General features: G+C 37.7%; 4 protein-coding genes across 6 annotated transcripts in view; 2 read left to right on the forward strand and 2 right to left on the reverse strand.

Annotated features, from left to right (window-relative positions):
* Positions 1-4230, forward strand: mlnl (motilin-like). Of its 2 annotated transcripts, XM_044122852.1 has the most exons (5): positions 1-132; positions 625-755; positions 3701-3799; positions 3910-4015; positions 4103-4230. In XM_044122852.1, the coding sequence occupies exons 2-5, from the start codon at positions 636-638 to the stop codon at positions 4108-4110; spliced, it is 333 nt and encodes a 110-aa protein (XP_043978787.1). In that variant the 5' UTR covers positions 1-132; positions 625-635; the 3' UTR covers positions 4111-4230. The 2 variants fall into 2 exon arrangements, with proteins under 2 accessions (XP_043978787.1, XP_043978785.1); XM_044122850.1 differs by having other exon boundaries at positions 9-132; positions 3910-4230.
* zgc:64106 (uncharacterized protein LOC393348 homolog) lies at positions 3133-16410 on the reverse strand. Its single transcript, XM_044122842.1, has 6 exons — positions 16160-16410; positions 11813-12052; positions 9526-9615; positions 9208-9396; positions 7464-7573; positions 3133-4621 (listed from the first exon to the last, which is right to left on the reverse strand). Exons 1-6 carry the CDS (start codon positions 16314-16316, stop codon positions 4442-4444), a joined length of 966 nt encoding a protein of 321 aa, XP_043978777.1. The 5' UTR covers positions 16317-16410; the 3' UTR covers positions 3133-4441.
* The window catches only part of aqp7 (aquaporin 7), a 26335-nt gene continuing 7612 nt past the window's right edge, over positions 7501-26223 (forward strand). Inside the window, exon 1 of the mRNA XM_044122847.1 lies at positions 7501-7633. The gene's annotated coding sequence lies outside the window, so the exon portion shown is untranslated. The remainder of the gene's footprint in view (positions 7634-26223) is intronic.
* LOC122834426 lies at positions 16824-22574 on the reverse strand. 2 transcript variants are annotated; one of them, XM_044122841.1, is made up of 5 exons: positions 21488-22574; positions 19865-20071; positions 18693-19769; positions 18282-18450; positions 16824-18134 (listed from the first exon to the last, which is right to left on the reverse strand). In XM_044122841.1, the coding sequence occupies exons 2-5, from the start codon at positions 20067-20069 to the stop codon at positions 18005-18007; spliced, it is 1581 nt and encodes a 526-aa protein (XP_043978776.1). In that variant the 5' UTR covers positions 20070-20071; positions 21488-22574; the 3' UTR covers positions 16824-18004. The 2 variants fall into 2 exon arrangements, with proteins under 2 accessions (XP_043978776.1, XP_043978775.1); XM_044122840.1 differs by lacking the exon at positions 21488-22574 and having other exon boundaries at positions 19865-21380.

The following is a 26223-nucleotide window of genomic DNA, read 5'->3' on the forward strand; positions in this document are numbered from 1 at the left end:
CAACAAAGCTTTAGGGATCTGAAGAAGTCTCGATATAAAGGCTGACCGGGACCAGCTGAGGATCAGACCGGTGGAGCCCTGCTCATCTTAACCAACACTTCACCAAACAACTGGCCAAGGCTGAGACAGCAAGTGAGTAACTTATGGTTTCCTCCGCTCCCCTCTCTCTCTAAGGGCTTCCCCTCACGCTCCTTTCTTCTGACTCCTGGCTCTTTTGCTCTTTGGCCCCTTCTCGTCCACTAATGTTCAATGCAGATATCTCTGTCGCTGTTGTAAGTGTCCCTCACTCTCTTCAGCTCTTTGTCCATCTTATCTGCTGAGCCATTTGTTGTTCTGCCCCCACAGAAAGCCTTCTCATCTCTGTCTGTTCTCCCTGCCTTTTATCTCCTTTATCTGCCGGCCAACGTTTCCTTTACATAAGCAGGGGATCCTCTTGCGTCCTTCTCTCTGCTTTGATCAGTTTTAGTTTTCCTTGCACCTCTTGTCGATTGTTGACCTGCATTCACTCTCACATCATTCTCTCAAGCATTCACCAAGTTCTTTTGTCGGTCCCCGTCGATGCACTGTGCACCCATGAGCGAATTGATGCGCAGCGTAAAGGTGTGCGCGTGTACGTGTGTGCAGGCGAGAGGAGGATGAGCATGCGTGGAGCGGTGGCGGGTTGCGTGGTGCTGGTGTGTCTGCTGGCTCTAGTGGTAGAGAGGACGGAGGGACACATCACCTTCTTCAGCCCCAAGGAGATATTGAAGATGAAGGTACTCAGCTCGGGTCAAACTGATTACAGAACGTTAATCAGAAGCCTTTATACTAAAAGGTTAATATGTTAGTATTTCTTGAGTTGAAAGTTTATGTTTAGCATTTATTTAATCTTTTGTGAAAGCTTAATTTCTGACTAAATGGTCTGGAAATGGGTAAATTTCGGTTGGAAACACAACATTTTTAGAGAATTAAAATAACCCAATGTTTTTTTGTCCACACACCATTTGTTTATTTCTGTTTATAAGTTATCCAGTACCTTTTGTCAACTGATCTACTCTTATTGAGTCTTTTTGTAAAAAAAAAAAAGAGAGAGAAATGACATATCTGACAAACAAATACAAAGTAGTTCATAAAGAAAAAGTGACAGGAAAACAAAAACTTCACTAGAAATTACTTTTGGTTTATTCCAAATGTAATCGACAGGGAGATGAAACAGAAATGAAGAAATGTGGCAGAAAAGAATTTAGAGTGTAAAAAGAAGCAAGAATAGCAGAGAGAAAGGAGGATGGAGAGAAATACCAGAGAACACCCTAATCTGTTTCTACACCCGCAGAAAGAGAGAAAAAAGCAGAACTGAGAAACCATTACAGACAACATGTGTACCACAACAAATAGAACATCACTGAATGGTACAAAGAGTTAATACAAGATGTACTTAGTGTCAATCGCACTCTAACATGTAGCTAATGTGTGTGATAGCTACACACACATTTGAGAAGTTTGTGTAGCTATCAGACATTTTGGGAGGGGAGGTGAAGGGCACCTTGTGAGACACATGGAACCACTGATTGCCTCTGTAGTGCAAAAAAAAAAAAAAATAAATAAAATATATATATATATATATATATATATATATATATATATATATATATAGGTGTGTGTATGTGTGTGTGTGTGTGTGTGTGAATATAGCCAGTGTGTGAGAAATTGTAGATAGTATTCTTAGAGAAGGAAGATTAGTGAGATTAACTACAAACCCTGAGAACTGCTGAAAAGATTTTTCTGCTGATATTAAAATACTCTGATGATCACATCATTATCTTTACATAAAGAAATAGAAAATCCAACTTAATCAACATGTCCCACTTTAACTAAACACAACTTTATTAAAGCTATTTTTGCAGTATGAAAACTATGTTTCCCAGCTCATTTAGCCTTGGTCATGTATTTAAATGAAATGTTTATGAGACAAATGTAACTTGTTTACTGTATTTGCAGTAAAAGAAGACGTGAGGTCAAACAGATTTCATCAGGGACCATTTAAACAAATGTAATAACTACATCTACAAGACACATTGGAATTAATTTTTTTCTTTAGGTAATTGATACACATTGATAGAGACAAGTGGTGTAGCATGTATGTGTGTGTGTGTGTGAGGGGTCGCAATATTGGCTTTAGGCTGACTTTTAACATACTACACTGTAAAAAAAGAAAGAAAGAAAAAAACACCCATCTCTAACTTACCGTAAAATACCGACAGCAGTTGTTGCCAGAACTTTTGAATACGGCAAAATCCATATTTATATTTGAAATTCTGGCTCAAGCTGGTGTAAAAACTTTTTTGTTTTGTTTCTGTATACACTGCAGAAACAGAAACAACAAAAATTCAGAAGGGCACATTTTTCCTCCCGAGGGATAAAATGCAGGTGCTCTAGGACCTCTTAGTATCTATCTGTGCATTTCCATGCTCTGAACTTTGACTAGGCTATTCTAACACATGAAGATACTTTGTCAGCCTGGAAGGTGAACCTCTGCCTCAGTCAGATATCTACTTCAACCTCTAATAGTTATGAAACTGTCTGCTTTGTTTTTGCTCCATCCATCTTCTAATCAGTTCTAACAAGCATATCTGTTCACACTGATAGAAAAGCATCCCCACAGGATGATGCTGCCACCACATCTCAGAGTGGAGTCAGTGTTCAAAATGTACAAAGTAATGTTTCTGCTACACCTGGGGTTTGACCAGGATTCTTAAGGATTTGTGTTCAACTACCAAGACAAAGTCTTATTAGCCATGTCACAGTATTAGCCGTGTCACAGTATTAGCCGTGTCACAGTATTAGCCGTGTCACAGTATTAGCCGTGTCACAGTATTAGCCGTGTCACAGTATTAGCCGTGTCACAGTATTAGCCGTGTTACAGCCGATGTGATGTCAAGTCATCGGGTCAGCTTGTATTTGAAAGGAAAGATTTAGCTTTGCATAATTCATGTTTTACGGCAAATAAAAAAACAAATAGGTATCCAGAGGAGGGCTTGTTGTTCTGCGTGGTAAATTCTATACATAGAGGTCTGGCTGGTAGCTTTAAAACTCTGATCTATTCAGAAACATAATATAAAAGGTGCATGTTGTACAGAACCAGTGAACATGATGACACCTGAAAAGCTGATTTAATCCAGGCCAAATTACAATCTCATTCCTTACCTTAAGAATCCACTCATGTATTTAAACCATTGCATATCAGTTTATTTTCTTGTATTTGTTTATTTCAAATATATTAGAACCCATTTCCATTTACGTTGGTTCTGGATAAAATACTGTCCAGCAAACAGAGGAAAAAAATAATAAAATAATTGGTTGTCAAAGCAGGTATCAAACTTCCCCCCAGTGGGTATAATTTGAAATATGGTCGATCTTCCAGTGGTGGATGGTTCCTTTTCATACCTGAGAAAGTTGGGTGTCACACAGTCATAACTGCAAAGGCACAAAATGGGACGACACCCAAAATTTCTACCACTACCAGCGACATCTATTGGTTTTGAAACCTTGGTACAATTATGTGTCCTATTTGGATTTTTTTACCGTTTGGTTAACTGAAGAACCAAAATAAAGAATTTATTCATAAAACAAATTAAGATTTCTCTCTCTATATATGCTTTATCCCAACACCACTTTTAACCTTCACATTTGATTTGTTTTTGGTGCACTTGTGCGTCAGCAGCAGAACGGCAAGAAAGACATGGAGGCTCGGTCAGAGGACGGCCAGTTCGAAGAGGTCACCGTCCAGCAGGCTCCTCTGACGGAACACGACGGAAGTCCTGTGAGCACGCGGAAAATCCCGCGTCGTCCTCAACGTCCGGGTGAAAAACCTCAGTTATTTTCTAACTTTGTGTGTGTGTGTATGTGTGTGTGTGTGTGGGTCGTTTCCAGGACAAGACGTTGGAGGTAGCTGTTCGTCTTTTACCCAGACAGGTGGATCACGTGGCTCCGGTGCTCGAAGAGCTCATCCATGAAATAGTGGAGCAGAGTCAGAAAGGTAACTGGCGCCATCTTGTTTTTTTTTTTTTCCTTGATTAGAAAAGTGTAATGTGACCACCTTCCTCTCTTAAATCTGTCTCTGCAGACAAATAGCGAGGCCACGGGCGCCGTGAGGAGGAAAGTTGTGTAAATTGTTCGGAGAAGCACTGAATGCTATAAATGTTTCGTTGTGTCTAAATGAATCAAACAATAAAAGGAAGTGATTGTATCATGCTTTGGAGGTTCTGGAGTAATTCTTGAGAGAATTTCAAGGCACAAGAAGGTAACCTCATGGAAAACCTGGGCCATTTAACGTATTGACAAAACAATCATTGCGGTTCATTTGGCAGGAAATAGTGGATAAACTGTTCGGAAAAAGTTCCAGCTGAGCCACTTTATTTCACTGTTGTTTGTCTGGTTCGCAGTCCTTGTCAGGCAGCTGCTTTTAGAGCTTTGAGGTCAGCTTCTCGCAGAAATCAAAGTCCTTCACGGCGAGGGCGGCATCTCGAGCTAAAGGGGCAGGAAGCACCAGAGAGCAGTCGCTGTCAAAGTACTTCCCAGTCACCCCTTCCAGCTCCTCGGACACTGCGCAGTAGATCGGGCTGACAGCGCCCTCTTCTGGTGACTGTGGAGGAAGACAATGACGGCAGAGAGTTAGTGTCCATGTGCAGCAAAAAAAAAAAAAAAAAAAAACTTGGAGGGAACAAAACTTAAACCATTTACTACCTGGAGGTCACTGAAAAAATACCACACGCGCAGTAAAATATGATGGTGGCTAATTTTTCTTCAAGTACTAACTTCTCTTCAAACAGAAGGAGACTTTTTATTAACCCAGATGACTTTCTGAATAGTTCCAACCATGAACCTTTAGAGTTGAGGAAAAAAAAAGGCAATTTCCTTTTGCAGCTTCACACTGAGCCCCAGAGTACATCCAGATCCACAAAAGAATTACATTATTCAAGACCACTGCTTTTACTACCTTTTTTTTTTTTTTGCATTTTTAAACCCAAGACTAAAAATCTTTTTTTTTTAAACTGTAGCTAAAACAAACAAACAAACAAAGTCTTTCCTTTCCTGAGCAAAATCACAATATACAGACAGTGAAAAGATTTGCTATGTGTAAATATTATTGGGAAAAAACGAATCACAATTATAGATCTGCTGCCTAAAATGTTAAATAAAAATATTTCTTAGATCTTTGTTATGTGATAATAGCATTTATTCTTCAGATATAAAACTGATATCCTCTCAGATTTGTATTGTTCCATCTCTTCCACACTTAGCCAGAAATCATGCATACCCCTCTCAGTTTTAGATGTAAAATTATTTTCATTCTGTCAAGTTTATTTTCAATTGAAATTGATACAGACATTTCTTAAAGTAAAAATATTCTTTAGCGCATTTTAATAAAAGGCAGCATGTCAAAAATGATGCACACCCTTCCCAATAATAAAATGTAAAACCTTTAATAGCATTCTAGCAAGGAAGCATTTCTTATAATCGCAGAAAAACCTTTTGCAGATTTTCTGATGGGTTTTTTTTCTTCAGGATTTATAGTTGATCAGGACGAATACGAGAATCACATGTGATATATAAGAAATGAAACATTTTTTCCCCTCTCCAGAGATGAGTGAATCAAATCATTCTAAAAGTGAAAACATCTGAAGCTGAAGTTGTGTCACCAAGCAGGAAACCCTGAACTGATTCACTAATTTACAACAGACTTGTTCAAAAAGAAAGCAACGAGCCATCAACTCACGCCCAGACGCAAACCACTGCGGTGTGACTGGAGCAATTTTGTAAACAAGAGTCAAAACTCTTCCTTTAAGATGCTAAGTCCACAACAGAAGAGGACAGTTTCAAATTATTTCGCCCACAATAAGTGAAAACACAAACATTTTTTTTTCTCTCCACTTGATTTAAACCTCACTAAACACCAAATAATCATCACTGCACTAGCATGCGTAACTCATAAAACAGAAAGTAGAACAAAAGAAAAAAAGAAAACTAAGGATTTATTTAAATTTCAAAATTTGATTTACAATAACAGATTTACAACATGAGCTATAGAGAAAAAATACGATGAGCAGAAATAGTAGGAGGGAGTAGATGATGTAAGTCTTCTCTTAGAGCCTCATAATTTAGAATAAAACCTTGAACACACTAAAAAAATACAGAAACATTTGAAAGCTAAGATGTTTATTTCCAACCCACCTTGTTTAATGTCCACATTATGAGGTTTCTTTAAAAAAAATATGACTAAACTTCCTTTGTTTCAGCTGTTACTGAAGCTACAGGGATTAAGTGTTTTTTTTTTTTTTGTGTACACTTTCTCCTTGTGTTATCCAGCTCATGTCCATTTGGAAAAAATTAATACCAGGTGCAGATTTTTGTCTGCCGCTAAGCTGTCCAAGCAATGGGGTTTACGCTGCGGGCTACCAGGAGAGAAAAAGATGTGAAAGTTTTAAAGCTGAAAAATAAAACAGGTGAGAATAAAAAAAATGTTGGATTTATTTTTTTTAAAAGGCATATACTCTGTGAAGTTTCCAGATGTAACAAAAACCCAAAAAACTAGAGAAACTGAAAGAACTACAAAACAAAGAGTAAATGAGATATTTCACCTATGAATTTTAAAGTTAAAAAATGAAAACAAAAAAGTCTTAATTTTTCATCTAAATTGTAAAACAAACAAACAAACAAACAAAAAGAAAAACTAATTGAAAGAAATAATTTTTTTTTCTCATCGTTTCTTATCCTGACCCGTTGGTCAGATTTATATAAAGTCACTAACAACAACAGGAATTGTAAAGGACGACACAGTCTGTGTTCTTTGAAGAAGGATTATTCAGTGGTTCTCATAGACTTATATGAAGCTGAGTTGATTTTTTAAAGAAAATCTGTTTTGCTGCTCTGCGGATAACCTCATAGAGTAAATAGCCCATTTATTTACACTCTTCATGTTCTCCACTTTTCTTCTTGCCTGGTTCTACTTTTCTGCCAAGTTTCCTTTGTGCAAACATCATCCGTCAGTTGTGCAATTTTACAGCCGGTCAAAGTTCTGCTTAGCTCTCTCTGATTATTGACAGCTGCCCTTGAACTTGATTCGTTCCAGATATCCCATGTGCGACCTTCGCTTTACGAGCTTTGAGGCAGACGCCGAGCGTATCGTCACAACGATTTCAAAACGTTTGTAAGAAACAAAATATGCTCAAATAAATGTGCGCGCGCTTTCGAAGATCTGGAAGTAATTACCACGGGACATATTTCAAAAGATGGAACCCCATGCGTTTTATTTCATGTATGCGTTTTGGATTGACTCCATCTTTGCACATGCACTAAACCAGACCTGTGTCTCAGATTACGAGACCCTGATGTAACAAGATGAGACTTGAACAATAAGCAGCGGTTTAATGTTTTTAAAACCTTACTAAGTTACTGTGCATGGAAGCAATAAACAACGCTCTCACCTTAAAAAAGAAAAAACCGATGAAGTTAAAAGGGTAACGGAGCCAGAATGGATAGTGTCGCATCACCTCCGTCATGACAACGCCGGGGTGGACGGAGTTGGCTGTGACACCTGTCGGGACATACAAGAAAACATAAAAAATGACTTGGACCACTACAAGTTTGTAATAAGGTAAGAGTTGACAAGAATACATTCATTTTTGGTTGTTAAAGACAAACAATTCTTCTTCTGGGGGATTAACAAATGTAGAGAATAATGCATGTTTTCAAAACTGAAATAGCTTGCACAAGTCTGAAGTCCTTGTGAATTTCCTCTGATTCTCACAGGGTCAGAATTAAAGATGCAAGCTTAACAAATAGCCAAACCCGTGGGAGTGTTTACTTAAACGTCATTTAGCAAGTTGTAGAGAAATGACAGTTGTTGTTAGTCATATATGTACTTCTGACTGAATATACTGTTTCGTGTACGCTTCTTGTGAAACGGTAGAGCTAGTTTAAAACGGTCGGTTCCCTGGAACAGCCTCCCAAATGTTCTTTCTATGCTGTGGACCGCTGCTAGAAGTTTGATTGAGAAACACTCAGCTTGTGATGAGACACCAGGAAATTAGCAAAAATATGAAGGAACTGAGTGTTGGGATGATTCACTTCTAAATAATATAGAATTCATTGGACCTGGCGAGTGTACAGTACATACATCCTGGAATTACCCCAATTTTCAAGACTTTTGCTCTGACACACACAAAAACTACAGGCCAAAATCCTGTTTTTTCTCCAACTTTGTTTATATTAGGTTTCCATCTGGCACTAAACCATCATTCTTCTCTTCTTGCTCACTGAATCCCTTCTCCACCAACAACTATTATTAGTGTCCAGACTAAATATGCACCTAAATAACAAAATGCAAGTTCTTCATTTGTGTATGTTAAAGTGAGAACTATATATAAAAAAAAAAACCTGAGAAGCTTTTCCAATTACAGTGGCATGCCTTTGCTTCCTGGAGTGAGCTTCTTGATTTGTTGACGGTTTTTGTTTAGTAGCAACCACGACCTACCAGATGCTGTTCGGAGACAGCTGCACTGTTTTCCTTCACTGCTGTTCAAGAAGGGCTGGAAAGTTCTCCATAGGATTTATCTCAGATGAGGAAGGGGGGCCACGTTTGGCAACGTGGACAAATGTTAGTAAGATGTTTGGCCACGTCTTACTAACTTAGTCTCACTGTTCTAAGAAAAAGAGGAAGTGAAGAAGTTGATAACCTGAATGTTAGCAATAAAGAGAACACAGCTATCTGATGAAAAGAAGTGTGGTTCATTGCGAATATGAGTACTGAACAAGAAAACGCAACAAAGTGCAAGGGCAGATCTATGCAGTCTAGCTCTATGAATTATTTTACATTATATTTATAATTTCCAAGTGCACTTTGTGAACCACTTGAAAGAAGGTTTTCAGTCAACCTGTTGTTGGCTGTTTTACTCCTAATTGCACTGACTGAACAAATTAAAGTTGGGTTTTGTTTAGTTTTTCTTACATGTACTTCTTGTGAAGCTATTGGCATATTTAAGTGTGCATGTGCATTTATGAGTGTGTTTAAAAAACAGAAATATTCTGAGTGAATTCAGTGCTGTTTTTCTGTGTCGGATCGGTTTTGGCCGATACTGAACCTCGGATATGTGCATCGGTATGTGAGAAAAGTGGATCGGTGAGTCACTGCTAGTAACATTGTCATCTCCTTATTGGACTTAAACTTACCTGTGCCCTGTAGCCTTCGTGCCAGCTCATTGGTGCAGATGATGTTATGCAGCTTGGTGTGATTGTAGACTTGATCCATGGAGTACACGAGGTTCTGGCCATGAAAGTGAGAGAAGTCCACTTTACCCCTCTTGTGGTTCAGCGAACTGACGGTGACGATACGTGCCGGAGCCGAGCGCTTTATGAGGTCTGGAGAGAAAAGACGCAGAACACGCAGAGGCTTCGGATGATGTAAGGAAGATCAAATCACTGGAAATGAACTGTGTAATATTAGTTAGTGTCCATGATGCCGTCACAGAGAAAACACGCAGGCCTTACCCAGCAGCAGATTCGTGAGCAGAAATGGTCCTAAATGGTTGGTGGCAAAGGAAGCCTCAAACCCGTCTTTGGTCATCTGTCTGGGCAAACCTGGGTACACAAAAGTACAGATGTAAAGATAAGTGCAGAAAAAAAAAAATCAAGTATTACTCTTACATTTATTATAGTGTTTTAAGATATATCCATCATACTCATCATCCCTAATAAATTTACTTCTGTTTTAGCAAATATTCAGATTTCATATATTTGTTATTATTAATCATGAAAAGTACTGCTACATATTTTAGAAATACTGCTTTTTACATCTTAATATTTTATCTTGTTTATGTGTCATGTAGTTGTTGCTCATGGTGGTAATTTATGGTGGACCCAAATGCCTTTCTGCATTTGGGTCCTGAAAAACATGACTGACAAACTTAAAAAAAATAAAAAATAAATCACAGGGAGCCAGAGCAAAACAAAAACACAGAAACCAGGAACCATGAGCCAGTAGGAAGAACAGAGGAGTCACAGGAAATACATCAGATCCTGTTAATGAGATTTAACAGGATCTGATGGGACGAACCAGCAAGAAGGAATTAAGAGACAGAGAGAGGTGAATAAATACTGGTAGTGTGAACTTTTAAACAATACACCAGGCTGATTGGCTAACAGGTTGCAGGTTGAGGAGAGAGAGAGAGAAAAAAAATGGCACAAGGGTTTATGGAGAGCACACAACAGGGGAAATAGGAAAATTTCCCCCTGAGAAGAGTAACATATAGCTAGACACAAGGAATAAATAAACATAATAAACCAAAACCGCTAGAGTAGAAACATGACCGATGTGATCAAAATGGAAAACCAAGGAACATAATGACAATCAAAACACCAAAACAACCCAAGACACTAACATTATGTTTATGACCCTAACTTCAGAATAAATCTGCATTTTATTTAATCATGCTGCCTTTCTCATTATAACATATACATACAAATCTGCTGCTGGGTAAGTCACTGCACGTATGTGTTACGTGCAATGACCCTCAGTCACGCGCGTGACGGAGGGTCAAAAATCCGTGAGGGACGGCGGAGTCCCTGCTCAAAACTCAGTGAAAGAGCTGTACAGCTCTTTCACTGAGTTTTGAGCAGGGACTCTGGTGCCGGAAGCCCTGTGAAAGGCTGTTTACATCGTTTTAAACTGAGTGATTGTGAGTGTGAGTGAGAATAAAAACAGCAATAGGTATTTTGTTCCATTTAACACAGTAGGAGTGCAACAGGTAAACCTTTTATGAATGCAAACTCAACTAAAAACCCACTTGTTTAGGATTGAATTTAAAACGTAATCAATTACAAATTTACTGATGGAACTTGACTTAATGTCGTGTTTTGATTCTATGCTGCATTGTGTTTCTGTGTCTGATTTGATGTAAAGAACTTTGAAATACCTTGCTGCTGAAATGTGCTATACAAATAAAATTTGATTGATTGATTGATTGATACAGCCAGTGTTTCCATGATAATCTAATCATGACTGCATCATAATCCCGTCTAACTGATGGATTTCTTTAACTCAACAAACTTGTTTTGCCAGTAATCACTCGCCTTATCTGTCTTTTTGCTTGATTTAATCATTTCGTCGTGTGTGTGTGTGCGCTTGGTGGTCTTTCTGTTTTTAACCTCTGTTAACCCTGAATATAAGTTTCAATGGAATTTCCTGCAGCTGCCAATAAACATTTCCGAATTCAAGTATTGCTCACAGCTCGTCATTCAGTAAGAAAATGCCAAACTGAATGCTGTGGAAAAAAAAAAGAAAAGCATTAAACTCTGCTGCTCATCACAAGGTTGCATCACAGAGAGCTACTTTAGTCGCTCTCATCACTTGTTAACCGGAAAAAAATTTTTTATCTGTTACTCTGCAACACCAAGTTGAAACAAAAAGAAATAGCTGCTACAGAGTGGATTTATTTATTCCCAAAAAAGTGAGGGTCAGGCTCTCTCTTTTTTGGAGTGCTTTTGGAACGGCATATTTTTTGCTGTCATATGCCTAACAGATGGTATTTAACAAGCAGGAGGCTCTTTGGGGGGCTGAGGGAGTTCATGTTCCAGTTAGTCCTCAACTCTTTGCTTTACAGACAAGCCCAACTCATGTGAAGCAGAGTCTAGCTTGCGTTTGCTAAGGGTTGGTTCTGGGTCCACATTTACAAATGTTAAAGTCTGCCGCCGGACTGGGGATTGCGGAATCCAGCAGGAGTAAACACAGGCTCCGCTTGTGCAGTGGCAAGCATTTTCAATTCCACGCTTGTGTCACCTGATACAGCTGCATTGTTCACGAGTATGTGCAGTGTTTTCTCCTCCTCGAGAATCCTCTTTGCGAACGCTCTGACCGAGTCCATGGAGGAGAGGTCCACGATGCGCAGGTGGACGTCTGCGTTTCCTGTAGTCTGCTTAATTTCATTAAGGGCGGCTGTGCCACGGGACTCGCTTCGGCATGCTAGGATTACCCGCGCCCCACGCCGTGCAAAGTCCATGGCGATGAACTTCCCAATGCCTGTCCGAGTAAGAAGAAAAAAAAAGAACACAGACATATTTAACCTGTCGCAGTCACATGAAGGTCAGATGATGAAAAACAACAAATAAGCTGCTCTCTAAAAACATATTTCAGTTTGTTGTATGTAGAAAAACCTCAATGCTATAAAGAAATAACATTCAAGCAAAGATGTCTGTCGGAAAACATTTACTACAACATTTCTGAAAATCTTTTAGGATATTTTGCATGACAAAGTTGAACATGTACCGTGATACAATACACTGTAGATTTGTCTTCACTGTTATAGTCACATTGTTAGTAGAGCAGAAAATAGTCCTTTTGTGTACCCGTAATTTAATTCCAGTGTATTTTTAGTGTTTCTATAGGGTTGGAGAACAATAGTGAACAAACGGCAACATGAAGACAGAGGAACACGATGAGATGAGAGAAAGTAATGGTAGAGTCAAAAGCAGCGTTGGGCTAAATCAGTATCCCAAACAATCAACAACTCATCCCCATCATTATAAAATAAAAAAATACAAAGACATGACCATCCATCAGAACATGAGGCCCATAATTACTCTGGCAGAGCTGCAGAAATCAACAAATTGTCCTGGATAATCTACCAACAGGACAGCGGTTAGCTGTGATCTCCACCGATCTGGCCTCTAGAGCAGCAAGAAGAAGTGGTTAAAGGGAAGACATAAGAAGATATAAGAAGTCATGTTGGATTTGCTACATTCCACGCAAAGGAAAGAAAAACTTTGAAAGAATGCGCTTTGGCTAGACTAGACTAGTCTTTCAGCTAGCCAACACTATCCCAGTTATACACGTTATCTCTAGGGAGTCCCAGGCAAGATGAGGCAAAAATATGTAGACAGATACTTGGAATGGAAACAGAGAGTTGAAACTAATGATAGAGTCATGCTTTGAGGATTCTTTTTTTCAGCATGAACGGTGATGGTGGTCAGATTTGGTAGGAATATGGATGGAGTTGACGATACCTTCAGACGTTGGAGCTGACAGTGACAGTCCACCCAACGCATGTGCTTTCTATGTGAGTCTGAAAACAGCAGGATTTGCTATCTGCATTGGTTCTAACGGTGGGTAGCCACACAAACTAATAATCACACATTTCTCAGCATTTATTTTAAGTATTCAAACTGAAAAATTCCAATTCCTAAATAAATTTTTCGCAGCACTATGTGTCCCACTGGCTTAAAGGCAGTACGAGTGGTTGCACTCGGGAAGGGAGTGCAACCACTCCGGGAATCTTTCATCATTATTATGATGAAAGATAGCAAGGTTCATTGCTATCTTTCATCATAGCAATGAACCTTAACATACAGCCAGGCCTACCATGAAACAATGTGGAACAGAGCATAATCATGTGTTTTAATGGCCCAATTAAAGTCGAAACCTAAATCCAGTTGAGTAACTGAGGCAACAATTGGAAACTGATATTCACAGACACTCCTCTATCCAGTCTCAAAAGGCTTGGGCTAATTTGCAAAGAATTAGCAAAATATTAGTTTTTGCTGGTAAAGTCACTTTTGACAGTATTTACAGAAAAAAATTGTGTGTTTTTTTTTTAAAACAAAGTATTGTCTGGGGGGCTGAATAGGAATGCATGGCGCAATTTTGATATTTAAATAATCTGAAGCCCTGTTTCTGGTTGTTTCCTTTTCGCAGTACTGCACAAAATAGTGCAATACTGCGATTTCTATCGGATTCATAACATTTCTATCTCATAACATGTCCTAAAACACAATTGAAATTTGTGGTTGTATCTGGACAAAATGTTGCAAAGTTACACATTTGCGAGGTACATGGATGTACCAATCCAATCTGCTCCAACACAGTGAGACTGGCCTTTAAAAACCCTACAATTTTTTCTCTTTTAATCTTCCTGTGGTTATGGTCTAGCTTTGATTAAAGGACTTTACCCAAGAGGCAAACAGCCCAATGTTTATCGAGATCAATGGCTGGATAAGATTCCTGTGCGAGCTATGTGAAATGTGCAATGCAGCTCAAAGACAGCAGAGAGGGAGAAGGCTGAATTTTAAGCCACATGCTTGGTGGATGAATGATAGGATTAAATAAAAAAACTATATACAGTACAGACCAAAAGTTCGGACACACAGTTGTGTCCAAACGTTTGGCCTGTACTGTAAATAGAGATCATTATACTAAGGACTGTGAGGATCTATGTCTGTCTGTTTCTAGAATGTGTGCCTTTTAGTAATGTCTCCAGGAGGAGATAAGCATGCTAAAGTGGAAGGAGAGGCCAGCCACTCCAGAGAGAACCCGATATGAGTTCACTAGTTAGCTGTATGATAAAAAATCTGGATCAGCCGTCAGGACAAAGGATAGCTTCCAAAATATGCTTGAACCATGACATCCTAATCTAGCCTCAGATCGAAATGCCCTTCAAGTAAAGTACTCTAAAATTGTACAATGTCTTTGTCAATACTGCCATGTTGATTCAGTCTTATAAAGGTTAAAATATATCAGCACATGCTTGGTTATACTAAGCAAAAAAAATCTTTGTAAGGTCAGAAGGTTGTATTTTACTAAGAATAGAAAAGTTTACCTCATCTTTTCATTTGCCTTCAATTACTAATATAAAACATCTCTATTAAACAGATTATGATGTGGAAATCATCTGTAGTGCATGGATTGAATACCAGTTTGATAAATTAACATAAATAATGTTTATTTTACTAAGCTGAAACAGCTCCAGCTAAAGGTCTTGCTGTCAGTGTTTTTAAATTTACTTCATTAATAGTAAAATTTTAATTCTATATTTTTTTTAATGATTAACTCTTTTTGGTCATTTATGTTGTCTTTCAGTATTAAAAAAACAAGAATTTGTCAGAAACTGTGTTGTTTTGGGGTTTATTTTCATTCACTGCTCTGTGCGGCTAACAAATCAGTTAGCTAATCATCCCAGGTCATTTGTTTCAACACTCACTCTCCCAGTACTTAAACACTTATGCACTGGCTGGTTCCTCCCATTGTCTCCCAATTTAATCCTGTTAAATCCAGTTTATTCCTGTTTAGTCTGTCCATTATGCTCCTCCTTGTGTTCCTGGCTACAGTTTTATTTCTGCTTTTGTGTCCATCTGGCTGTTTGTATGTTTTTCATCATTATTTTTATTAAACATCCACCCAACATCTCTGCCTCTCTTCCTCTGGGTCTATTTCACCATACATGACAGAACTAGTTTTTGCTAGAGGCATTAGCACAAACTAATGTGCTAATTTAGACACTTATAAAATCTATTTTGAGGATACATGTAAACCTTTGCTTTGATAACTAAAGCTGGATTAGGAAACTTTGCTTAGTTGCAAGTTTGATGTTAGCATTAGCGCTGCTGTGGCTAAGCTATAGCGAAACCCCAAACAGAAATTATTGTTTCAACACAAAACATTTCTCGAGCACAAATGTATTCGGCAGTCATTCACCCCTGAAAAATCATATTCAAAAAGAACCTGTGCAATGATTGAAGCAAAGTCTTTACACCTGTTAATTACTGTCAGATTTAACCACTATAGAAAAACATACTTGCAAAATAATTTACAAGCCTATAATAATGTTAACAATAACAGAGAGATTGCTTTTTTATTTTTTTATTTTTTTTTTTAAAAAGTGAAACATTTGCTTCAAAACCTCTGTTTGCTTTTATAATTTAAATTGTGGGTCAATGCATAATGGAGCCACACTAACCTGTAAAAACCAAATTTGTTAATAATTTACCTCGTTATTTATACTTTTTTTTTTTGTAAATGTTTAAATAAAGTAGTGCCTATTCTGCGCATTCATGACTGACTGACTTAACTCCCACAGAGTTCAGCAGCAGGCTGGACAGTATCATGTGGTGCTGCGACCTCCCTCAAAGAAATTAAAAATGAAGTGGCAATGACGAGCTTATGAAGTGAGGAATAAGTCCAAAATTCATGGTGAGCACTTGTTGAATGTCTGATGCAGACATTAAAAATAGCCACCACATTATCAACAGAACAAATCAAAGCACGCACTGCACATTGTTACCAGATTCACAGAGATAATAAGTAAATGTAGCCAGAAAGTCCCGCGTTAGGAGTCATTGTAAGAAGTGAACCAACCTGTATTGGCCCCTGTTACTATGGCAGTCTTCCCCCGGAGCCGCACGGAGCAGGCTTGCGGGTCCCAGATGGCTCTGCGCTGCAAGCGCACAACGAGAGCCAGCAGTGCGGACAAGGCAGCCCAGAGAGGATGGCAGAATATGTCCGTGAAAAACATATTTCAGTCAGAGGAGATATTGTTGACAGAAAGTAAGAGGAGGAAGCTGCAGCGGCTATACGTCCAACAGCGTGCTCTCTGCAGTCCTGATCAAATCAGGAGGAGGAGGAGGAATAGGAGGAGGAGGAGGAGGAGGCGGAGTGCCCAAATGAGTTGACAGCGGCATGATATATGCTTGTTGGACATTTAATGAAGTGGCTTTTTGTAAGGGGCTGATACTTTAAAAAAAAGAAAAAAAAAGACTTCCCTTTATGTATAGTGAAGTCATAATAACTATTAGTAACTTTTACGGAAGTTACTAATAGTTCAACAACGCTCACTGTGACGCCAGGGGCCCCATTGTCCTGTTCTATCTTAGGGAGACGGGATAACATCAAACTAATCAGCTGTGAGAACAATGTCACACTTCCAGACATTGAAGTGTAGCGGGAAAAACATGTAGCCCGACTCTGGAAAACATTTACGGTAACATAAAAAATAGTAAAGGCTGACCTTGCACTGTAAAAAAAATTCCGTTGTTTTTACAATAAAAAACTGGCAGCTGTGGTTGCCAGAATAATTCAGTAAAAAACACAGTGAACATGTAAACTGTTTTACTGACCAAACAGTAATTACTACAGTTTTAAATTGTGAAATAAACAGATTGTCCCACAGTTTTGCACAAATTTTAACTGTGATTTGAACAGGGTTATTTTGTTAATAAAACAGTTTTATCAAGTAATTTTAACCAACTTTTTCTGATGAATTATCATAATAATGCTGTTATTTAAAAAAAAATTTCCAGTAAGATTTACCCAGTTTTTGTTTGTTGTACAAAAAACTTCAGTTAGTCCTACTGATAAAATACCTTTGAATAACAGATTAAAACTGTTAAAATGTCAATTTAAAACATTTTTTATTACTTTCTGAAAAACTGAAATTTGCTTTAAATTTTTTTTCTTTTTACTAATAATTATATTTTTAAATATCCATAAGCATCACATTTCAACAAACATTTCCCACTTAAAGGAAACTTTAAAACACAAGGAAGCCCAATATAAATTGTATCTATGATAATCTTAAAAAAATAAACATACACTTGCATGCCTTTGAAATATTTATTTTCAATGAAGTTCTGAACATCTTTTCTGAACATCATGAAGCACATGAAGCAAATGCACCTGTTGAATAGATATAAATTTCTTCAACCTTTTTAATTTTATCAGAAACAGTATGAGAACCAACTTTCACCCCGTTTTTTGGAGGGGGGGGCTTGAAGATTATAACATACAATAAATTTCTATTTCCAGTATACATTTCAATAATAATGTTTGTTTGCTTCAAAAGTTTTTCTTATTTTAGAAACAATTCTATTTTCAAATATCTATAAACATCAAATTTCAACAAACATTTACCAGTTAAATGCAAATTAAAAACACAAGGAAGCCCAATATAAACTGTATCTATAATAATAATTCAATTTTTTTTTAAACAAATAAACATTTTAATTGAAAACATATTTTCAATGAAATTCTCATTTGTCCTTTCTGACATGGAGCAAAATTTAACCACTGAACAAATATAAATATGTCTTTTCAACTTTTTTAACTTCACCAGACACGGTGTGAGATGCAACATACATTTACAAATCTATTCAGCTCTGTTAAGATTAAACACTGTCCTGATAACTCACTGACTTTAGTCCTTTCTCAAACATCACGCCACTCATAATCCGAAAGTTCCTGGATCAAGGTGAGTACACGGGGGTTCACATGCAGTCTGGGTTTACGGGTTTCTTCCACCTTACTGCCCTTGTCTGGGTTGATTGAGAAGAAACACCTTAAGATAAAGAGGACAAACAGAAAACTACATCAAAATGTGCCTCACACAGAAATAAACATTTTATTCAAGATATAAAAGTGGTCAAAAGTCAAATTTAACTCCCTCCAATTTATAAAAAAGAACAAACAAAAATAAAACTCATACCTCTGCAGAAACTCCAGTGTAGACGCCAGCCCCGATGGATAATGTATGTTAAAACAATAATAGCTCCCAAACATCATGCAGAGGGCAGAAATAAAACAGGAGATGTTGTTGTTTCCAATCTGTTGATCCACACTCAGCATGAATCGTTTAGCATGGAAGCAGGATTGACCTAAGGAGAAAGAACAAATAAATTTAGACTCCTGATACAACAAAACAATGACATTTATATAAAACATAACAAATTAAGTGAAAAGTATGAAAAAAAATTAGTATAGTAGAAGGATAAGAAAAGAATTGAAAAAAACCCCAATATTAAACAAAATGCCAGATGGACAAAAGGGCAAAGAAAGGGGACAAGACAACAAAAAAGACAACAGGTCAAAGAAACTGGAAAAACAAAAATGAACTCACCACACACAATGATAGTGGGAGTCAAGGAGACATTCTCCATCTGTACTTCTTCAGCTAGGCATGTGTCCTCCACACAGAAGAACATTGCTTCTTCATTTTCATTGAAGTAGCAGAGAAGTAGGAGCATCAGCTCTTTAACATCTTCAGAGTAACCGTCCAGTTCTCCCTTTAACATCTTCAACTTTGTCTGAGCCTGGAAAAACCTTTTGTTTTTGTTCACACAAACAGTGTTCATGTAGTTCAGCAGTCTTTTCCCCTTCATATCCATGTTCCTCATGAAGGTTTCCTTCAATCCAAGTCCAGTAAGTTCCTTGTAGTGTACAGCCATCCCAATGTCATGAAATAAAACAGGCCAGGCTTCCAAGACATCTTGAATGCTTTTCCCCTGGTTAATATCTTTGCGCTGTGAGTAGAAAGTTGTCCTCAGTAATTGTTTCATCTCCTCAGGATTGGCCTCCTTCTGCAGAGACATCATCTTGAGCTTGTCCTTCTTCTGTTGCTGACTTTCAGCAGTTTCTCCAAGAGGAAGGAATTTTACATTCCAGTTGATACACCCATAGGTGTCCTGAATTGCAGCTCTCTGTTCCTGAAGAATTTCATCTGTGTCAGAGTTTTCAGAGCAGCGCTTTCGCGTTCTTATTTTAGGCATTGTAGATCGCTTCACGTTCTCAATTCGATATTGAAGTTGTTTGACGAGTGAATGATAGCCAGGGCCAATGACATCTCCATCGATAACATCTTGTAGAGATTTTGGATATTTTGCCACCATCTTCTTTGCAACCTCTGTAGAACACCTTTTACCCAAGTAAGAACTTTTTCGCATCATTTCAGACACCACAATCCTGACCATCTCCTTCCTCATTTTTGGACTTGGCCGTTTACCTCTCTCTAATGCCTGCATCAGTTCTTCTGAGAACTTTTCCCATGGTATCTCAAAGGTGTCCACCCAGTCTGCTGCAGATGACTGGTTGCTGCTGGAGGAGTTTGATGACACACTTAGTGGGGACAAAGACGGCTGTGATGGAGGAGTATCTGGTGACGCATTACTTGAGGACCTGCTGGTTTCAGGGGTCCGGCCTTCAAAAACACAAAAAAAACAAATAAGTTATCAGAACGGAATATGAATATTAGTGTTTAATGATTGATTTTTGCTTTTCTAGAATTTTACTTACATCTGAATTTCCAAGCAGCAAGTGCCTTTCTGGCTTGAATTGGTCTTAATGCTGACAGCAAGTCTTCCTCAACAATGAACTGGAAGTCATCATACGTTTCTACTCCAATTGACTGTAAAGTCTCCTCAAGAATGTCTTTTGAAGCCTCTGTAAGATCGGGCAACACTTCACTGATAGCGCTGCGTAAAAATGTTTGCTCAGCCATTTCTGGAATAAAATCAGACAAAATAATGGTAAAAAAACAAGATCACCATAATATAACATGTATTCAACTATGTACAAATTAAAGAGACTCATACTTAGTGTCAAACAAAATATTGTGCCCAATTCACACTTTTTAGTCATGTACTTCCTTAAATTTCTAGTCAAACTTCTCTCCCTGTTTTTTCTTTATTATTTTTGTTCACATCAACCTATCTGTTTTAAGTGGACTTTCCATCATGGTATATAAAGACATTTTTATTTTGAAAACACACTGTGTTTCAGAGGAACAACTTGTTGTCCATTTAGAGGTCAAAGGGTAAAAGTCAACCAAGTCATTTATGTTAATACACAAAGTGCTTGAAGTCTGTTTTGTCACTGAATACAGATGGTAATCAGGATGATAGACAGCTGTTTGTACATCCATAACACAATACACATCAGTTTCATTTTGAATCAGAATTAAAACCAGCTCTCCAAACTCCATATACTCATCATTCTTTGAAACCAAGAAATGCCCCTTTTTATACACTGTTCCCTTATATTGTATCTCTGTGGAAATACTTGTGTCTTTTTCAGAAAATCCCAGGTATTTTACTGCATGTTTTATTTCATCACTGTAGAGGCTTGAGTAAAAAACACAACTGTCCTTGACCAGCAGCAGTTGATTGCATCTAGGGCCAGCTGAGATGTAAGCCTGAAACATCTGGTGTCTTTCTGATAGTGTCAAGCATATGTTTTTAAAATTTTTGAAATGCCTTGCACATCTTTTAAAGTAGACATGTTTACTCTCAAAACGCATTGTCCACAACCTAATCAAAGGTCCAAATTTCAAAATTAGGGCTGGATAGTGCCGCAAGAAATGATGTTTTGGTTTAAGTGAAGTTTCAGGAAATAAAGATTTTCTTGATTCCAAATATTCTTGGATTATTATTTCAAGAAAGGCAACCTGTGGCAAAGAAATTTGTTGTGCACAAATCAAATCCACAATGTCTTTGAGCTGGTGCCCACACAATGAAATGGTGCATTTCAATTTAACAACAATGGCTTTGGCTGATTCGGGTTGTGAAGACACGTTGTGAACTCGGTAAAAATGAGTTTTAAACGCTGCATATGTACAAAATGTCCGCTTACATTCTGTGCTGAGGCATTTGAATACACAACTGGGCTCGTTTCTGTGCACTCTGCAATGCAACACATAGCCCCTCAATGCTTCTAGTGTTTTACAGCAAAACCTACATGTAATCATGTTTAAACAATTTCAACCTACCCAACAAGTTACACGTGTTGCAGGTGTAGCAAAAAATGATTCTACTGCATATTGTTCCAAGAAGCAATATGGCCTTAAAAACAAAATTTAATCTCCCGAGAAACACAAATTACCGTGCCTTTTACGTTTGAAGAAAATAAAGTTTAACTTACATTTGCTGAAAGCTGACGAGGTCCAAACAGCGTTCTTTTCTTTGTCGAGGTTTGAGCACAATTCAGCTTCTTCTGAGATGAGAACCGTTGTACGAACTTGTTCAAATTTCCGGCGCCAGGTAAGCGGACCAATTAGAGAGCAGAACAGACCGCTCCGCGAGCGAAAGGGAGAACTTGAGCACAAAGCGGTGATCTCTGTCTTTCTTGCAATAGCCGAACTTTGAGCTTATAATGGCAACGGTGAAGGTAAAAAATCCAGTGTTAGCAAAAATAAATAAATAAAAATAAAATACATGTACCAATAAGCAAGTACGGTATATGACTTCCTTGTTGATTCAGGTGTTTCCTCCACGTTAGTCGTGAAATATGAAGAAATGATCCAATCAAAATTGACAAAGAAAAGTAAATGAATTAAAGAGGAAATGACGATCTAAAGAAGTGGGAAAACACAAGTGAATATAAATAGATAACTAGTAAACAAAATTGGAAGTAAACAATGTGGAATCATAATTACTTAATTCCACATTAATTTCCAAATCTATTAATTTATTCATTTATTTCATTGTCCATCCATCCATCTTACTTATCTGGAGTTGGGTCACAGGGACAAACAGGGAAGCCCAAACTTACTTCTCCCTAGCAAAAAAAGGGTAAGCTAGCTTCCAATTCATTTGGATTTAATAATCACAGAATGTAAATGTTAGTTTTACACTGCTGAAATGTTAAAATGTTGTGAAGGGTGCAACTTTTTCCATTAAAAATACAAAATGTGTATTTTCCACAACAAAATACAGTATTATTTGCAATTTTATATTTTAAAATTTACAATAATTTTCGGTTCTACATTATACGACATAATACTGGTTAATTAACAAAATATCATTGTGTTTTGCTTTACAAAATTTTTCTGTCATGATTTAACAGAATTTTACTGTTTATTTTACAATTTTATATTTTAAAATTTACAATAATTTTCGGTTCTACATTATACGACATAATACTGGTTAATTAACAAAATATCATTGTGTTTTGCTTTACAAAATTTTTCTGTCATGATTTAACAGAATTTTACTGTTTATTTTACAAACTTTTTTTACAGTGTGTAATACCAGGGAGATTACATCTGTTGTTGATTTAGCGCCACACCGCAAGATTTCAAACACATGTTGAGGGTACACTAATGAGTTGTGTTGGTGTAGAGGAGTAGTAGCTTGGATGATGGGTTTGCTGAGTCCAAAAAAAAAAAACAAACAAAAAAAACACATTCACCCTGAGATAAATTGCTTATATAGGGGCTGACCTTGACCTTGACCTAATGAGTGAGAGATTATGACTTTATGGCAGGGTAAACAGAGCAAACCCCTGCCTGACTAGTTATAACACAACACCATGTATATGGTTCAGCTCACACTAACTATAATCAAATTTAACTGAATCAGATTAAGCATAATAGCATTTTGTATAGATCAATGTGCGCACTGCAACTCCACTGTCACGTTGACAGGATGGAGAAAAAGTTCTCCAAATCAAACTGTGAGGCGATCTTATCCACAGATGTTCTGGCAGATTTAGACTCAGGTCATTGGCTACACTTTTCCAGAACTTTAGTTTTCTTCTGAGCCATTCGTCTGTATGGGTAGTGTGCTTGAAGAGAGTGTGATGCTGAATATTAAAATCTTATGGTGATAAACAATGAGGGCCAAACAAACCTTTTGAAGTTTACCCAAATGTTGAATTCTGGTTTCAAAATGGCATAACCCCTTCTACAAAAAGGTTTGGAAGATTTTAAGAAAGACCTGGATGTTTTCTTTGAAAAATGAGGTGAATCTATTAAAAATAAATACGGTCTTTAGGATTCACCATTCTTCATGTTTTACATGAGGTGATTCAGGTGTTTGATTCAACCAGATTTGAACTGAGGATCAAGCTGAAAGTGCTTGTAGCCACCAATTAGCCCTCTCATGCATCTCGCAGCTTTAAGTTTTTGAACTCCGCAGCTCCTGATTAATTTGTTTTTCAGCGCAGTTTTGCTATATACATATAAGCATGTACATATATGTCACAATAAGGACGGAAAGGTTTTGAAGTCATTTATCACAATCTAATCCCTTTTAGACAGAAAAATTCTTCATGCATCAGAGGCATAGACATTTTGCTAATACCTCATTACTGTTGCAAAGTGACTGTTAAAATGCAATTGATTTTACTCGGCAAAAAAAGTTAATTTACAAAATGTGCAAAGCCTTTGGGCAAGATTACTGAATTTCAAATGTGAACATTTGTTTTTAAGGACCTACAGGGGTTGATTATATGTTAGAAAGCTTACATTTTATATTTAATTCCACTGTCAGAAATTCAAACAATAACCATAACATCATCAGTTTGAGAATGATTATTTTGTATCATTGAGTGTCTCCATCTTTTCTTCGCAGCCATATTTGGACTGGTGAGATTGTCCCTACAGTACCTTGCAAAAAAGTATTCAAATCCTATAAACGTTTTCAAAATTTGCCACATTACTACCACAAATTTCAATCAGTGTTATGTGACAGACCAACACAAAGCAGTGAATAATAATTATGCGAAAGCTTAATTATCACAAATTAAGCTGCAACAATCTTGTCCTTAATTTGGACCAGCTTCCCGGTCCCATCTGAAGAAAAACATTCCTGCAACATGATGCTTCCACACCCATTTTTCACAACAGGAATTGCGTGTTTCGGGTGTTTGTTTTTCATCACTTCCACCGTGACATTTTGAAATTCTTTTAAAAACATTCTCATAGTTATCATCTCAACAAATTTTCTCCAAGTGGATAAAAAAAAAAGAAGATTTAGATTAAAAACCTATATTTCAAGGAAATATCGGGGCCCACCTATGACACAGACAATTTATGACACTTTGTGTTTGTCTGATCATATTCTGATGACAAGCAAGTCATGTCTACTGATAGCAAAGCATTTCTGACTGAGATGGACAATGAAATTGATGAAAAAAAAAAAAAACACAAGCGAACACCTTTACCCTTTTGCTCTCTTTGAGAAAAAGACTCCCAGACAAGCAATAGCAAACCCTAAAACACCTCTACTCTCTCCAAAAAACTGACTGAAAGTAAAAGTGTTTGGAAGCAGCCCATCACCTGGTGTTGCATGGTGTTGCATGAAAAGGACAACACAGCAGGGTGAACAAGAACATGGATCTGAGGCAAGACTGTTCTTTGGGCATTGGCTTTGTGTTGATGGTGATCTCACATCAATCACTACATCAGAGGAAGCAATTGACCTGCTTGCAGGAATGCTAGGAATGTTGACAGAAGCTAACCTATACCTTCAAAAAGTGTCATCAAACTACAGTCAAGTTACAGAAGCTTTTCTTGCGGAGATTCGTGTGAAGGACTTGCTCGATCTAGATCGGTCTTTAAATCCAAGTCTCAAGGCCGGTGTCCTTCAGCCTTTAGATGTGTCTCTGCTTCACCACACCTTAGTCAAATTATGAGATCATTTGCAGGACTCTGGAGAAATTGACTGCATACTGGGGAAGAAGTTTAAACATTTGATTCTGGTGTGTTGGACTCGGTACACATGTGAAAGTTGCAGGACACTGGAGATCAAGGAGATTTGAAGACCCCTGATCTAGACCCTCTCCCTGTTCAGAGAAGCATAGGACTCTGTTGGAATCTACAATCTGACATCTTCATTTACCATGTATCAAGTGAGACCAAACCATTCACATGAAGGAGAGCACTGTCAATAGTCTATATGACTCTTTAGGTTTTGTTGCTCCCATAATAAATTAGGGCAAAGCATTCCTAAGAGAACTGTCATCTGATAAGATAGACTAGAACCCACCTTTACCCCTGATAAACATGACATGTGGGTCTCATGGAAAGGCTTTTTGCGAGCTCTTGAAAACCTTCAAGTACTAAGATGCTGCACCCCAGAAAAGATGAGTAGACAAATAGGATGTGAAAGTTTTAGTGGGACACCAAGCAACCAAGAACACACACAATCCAAAGTAGTCATCATTCAAGCTGTCAAACAAGATGCCTACAAAGAGACACTGAAAAGCCATTAGATAAACAGTTGAACAGAAAACTTGACACACTCAAACACCTCAGTCTTGCAGTGGACAACAACCTCATACAAGTCTGTGGTTGTCTCTCCTCAGCCAACTTCACAGACACTGAGAAACATCCTCTGAATCTCCCATCTACAAGCCACATTGCCACGGTGGCTCATCAAGGGAGACACATAAGTTAAGGAGCTGTCTGTGGTGCTGGATGTTGGACAATTGGAAACCCTGACAATCCTGCACTGTTAGTTTTTCACCCAAGGAACTAACAAGAACATGATTCCTATTTCTGCTCCATTTTGGGAACTTTTCATCAGGGCAATTGTTTGGAAAACAACGGAACCATATTCAACACCTTGCTGATACCTTTTAGAATAGGTGGAAAGGTGAATATCCATCCACCTTGCAAAGTTCTGCAAAGTGGACAGAAACCATACTAAGTATCAAGAAAGGGCTTCTAGTTCTGTTGAAGAACATGCAAGTCATCTTGGAAGAAAAGGCCCATGGGACTATTAGTGAAAACATTTCCCAGCAGCAATAAGGTCTTCAAACTGGAAGAATGGATTGTACAAGATAAGTGAAAATTCTTTCATGCTAAGTGACCTAATGTGTTTAAATATGTTGTGTTGATGTTTGTAGTGATAGTGACTATATGAAGTATGATG

Source organism: Gambusia affinis, linkage group LG07, assembly GCF_019740435.1.
Source record: "Gambusia affinis linkage group LG07, SWU_Gaff_1.0, whole genome shotgun sequence".
Classification (NCBI taxonomy): domain Eukaryota; kingdom Metazoa; phylum Chordata; class Actinopteri; order Cyprinodontiformes; family Poeciliidae; genus Gambusia; species Gambusia affinis.